General features: G+C 37.1%; 1 protein-coding gene across 1 annotated transcript in view; it reads right to left on the bottom strand.

Annotated features, from left to right (window-relative positions):
- Positions 1 to 2,247: 2,247 nt before the first annotated feature.
- The window catches only part of SLC44A5 (solute carrier family 44 member 5), a 406,025-nt gene continuing 405,792 nt past the window's right edge, over positions 2,248 to 2,480 (bottom strand). The window contains exon 19 of the mRNA XM_030942323.1: positions 2,248 to 2,348. Within this exon, the coding sequence (XP_030798183.1) occupies positions 2,248 to 2,348 (101 nt within the window). The remainder of the gene's footprint in view (positions 2,349 to 2,480) is intronic.

Raw genomic sequence — 2,480 nt, forward strand, 5'->3', positions numbered from 1 at the left:
CATCTTGCTGTTTTTTGTTGGCTGTCAGGGTTTCTAATTCTTTCTGATTTAATCTAGGAGGGTTTTATGTTTCCAGGTATTTATTCATCCCCCTAGATTTTCTAGTTTATGCACATAAATGTGTTCATAGTACCTTTGAATGATCTTTTGTATTTCTGTGGCATTGGTGGAATAACTCCCATTTCATTTCTTTTTTTTTTTTTTTATTATACTTTAAGTTCTAGGATACATGTGCATAACATGCAGGTTTGTTACATATGTATACTTATGCCATGTTGGTGTGCTGCACCCATCAACTCGTCAGCACCCATCAATTCATCATTTATATCATGTATAACTCCCCAATGCAATCCCTCCCTCCTCCCCCTCCCCCCTCCCCATGATAGGCCCCAGTACGTGATGTTCCCCTTCCCGAGTCCAAGTGATCTCATTGTTCAGTTCCCACCATGAGTGAGAACATGCGGTGTGTTTGGTTTCTCTTCTTGTGATAGTTTGCTAAGAATGATGGTTTTCCAGCTGCATCCATGTCCCTACAAAGGACGCAAACTCATCCTTCTTTATGGCTGCATAGTAGTCCATGGTGTAATGTGCCGCCACATTTTCTTAATCGCAGTCTGTCACAGATGGACATTTGGGTTGATTCCAAGTCTTTGCTATTGTGAATAGTGCCGCAATAAACATACGTGTACATGTGTCTTTGTAGTAGAATAATTTATAATCCTTTGGGTATAACCCAGTAGTGGGATGGCTGGGTCTATGGTATCTAGTTCTAGATCCTTGAGGAATTGCCATACTGTTTTCCATAATGGTTGAACTAGTTTTACAATCCCACCAACAGTGTAAAAGTGTTCCTATTTCTCCACATCCTCTCCAACACCTGTTGTTTCCTGACTTCTTAATGATTGCCATTCTAACTGGTGTGAGATGGTATCTCATTGTGGTTTTGATTTGCATTTCTCTGATGGCGAGTGACGATGAGCATTTTTTTTTTTTTTTCTATTTTTCTACACACACAGGGTATAATGCAAGATGTGCAATTACTTGTCATGCCCCAGGGATTTATTGCTCAGTGCCCAGATCTTAATCGCAGTAAGTCTATTTGTTCTTGCACTGTGGAGATCCCATGTATTTAGTTGTCAGCATAGACTTAACCAGATTGAACCCCTTATAAATGCATCTTGACCAAATGTAGTGTTTGTAATTCCAGCTTGTCCAACTTGCAATGACTTCCATGGACTTGTGCAGAAAATCATGGAGCTACAGGATATTTTAGCCAAAACATCAGCCAAGGTAAAAGCTAGTCAAAAATACAGTGAGGAAGCTTAAAAATCCTTCATGTTCCCAATACTTCCTTTTATAACCATAGATTTTCACCTTCGAGGCTCTTCTTATACTATACCGTTTGCTAGGACTGACTCTAAATCCCTGCTTAAGGGAAGGCTTATAAATATTAAAACCCTAGCCATCTGTATAACAAATGATTCAGTAAATCAGGAATGAGGCAGATTACCTAATTTATACACTGCTTACTACAGGAGGATTTATTGTTTAGTTTTTATTATTATTTATTTTTATTTAGTTTTTCGTTACAAGCAAGGAGGCAGGAGGACAGTGTAAAGAATATAGACACCAGAATTGTATCAAAGAAATGGTCCCATAAATGCTTTCTATCACTATGTTACAGTTCTGGGTTTATTTACTAATATCTTAAGCAATATCAGGTTTACCTACAATTTCACTAGACTTATAATTTTGTATAGTAGTTACAGATTGCCTGGTGTTGTGTTGTATGGTGTATGATTTGTTTCTTATACAACACAAATTCTGAATTGTATTTTTTGCTTGAATAAGCATATTAGTGAAATTAAACATTTTCTTTTAAATGGAAAATGCTTCTCTGCATTTGAGTGATGTTGTTTTGAATTAACCTTTGATTTGTGTCTTATAAATTATGTTGTTTGTTTCTAAGGCAGGGAGCAAATTTATCACAAAAAGGAGAAAAAAAGTTATTTAAAATTAAAGTCTTAAATATGTTTATGGCAAGTAGTTGATGAGGACAGCCATTATTACTGCCACATACTTTAAAAAAAATAGATGCCTGCTGGAGTGTTTCACATTTCTGTGTTGCTGGAATAATGAACAATGTAAAACCCCTTCTTTTGTGCCACAGCTGTCTCGAGCTGAACAGCGAATGAATAGATTGGATCAGTGCTATTGTGAAAGGACTTGCACCATGAAGGGAACCACCTACCGAGAATTTGAGTCCTGGACAGACGGCTGTAAGAACTGCACATGCCTGGTATGGCTTCTATTTGAGTTGAGACTAAGGGAACTCAGATGCTCCCACTCTTAAAAATTTATTAAAACAATATAGTCATGAAAATTTCAAGACCCATTTCCTCAAGACACAACACTAAAGTGCCAACAAACCTGGTCATATCTAAAGAACTGCGTTGCATTATTAAAAACACTGTCTAGCT

This window comes from Rhinopithecus roxellana, chromosome 12, assembly GCF_007565055.1.
Source record: "Rhinopithecus roxellana isolate Shanxi Qingling chromosome 12, ASM756505v1, whole genome shotgun sequence".
Classification (NCBI taxonomy): domain Eukaryota; kingdom Metazoa; phylum Chordata; class Mammalia; order Primates; family Cercopithecidae; genus Rhinopithecus; species Rhinopithecus roxellana.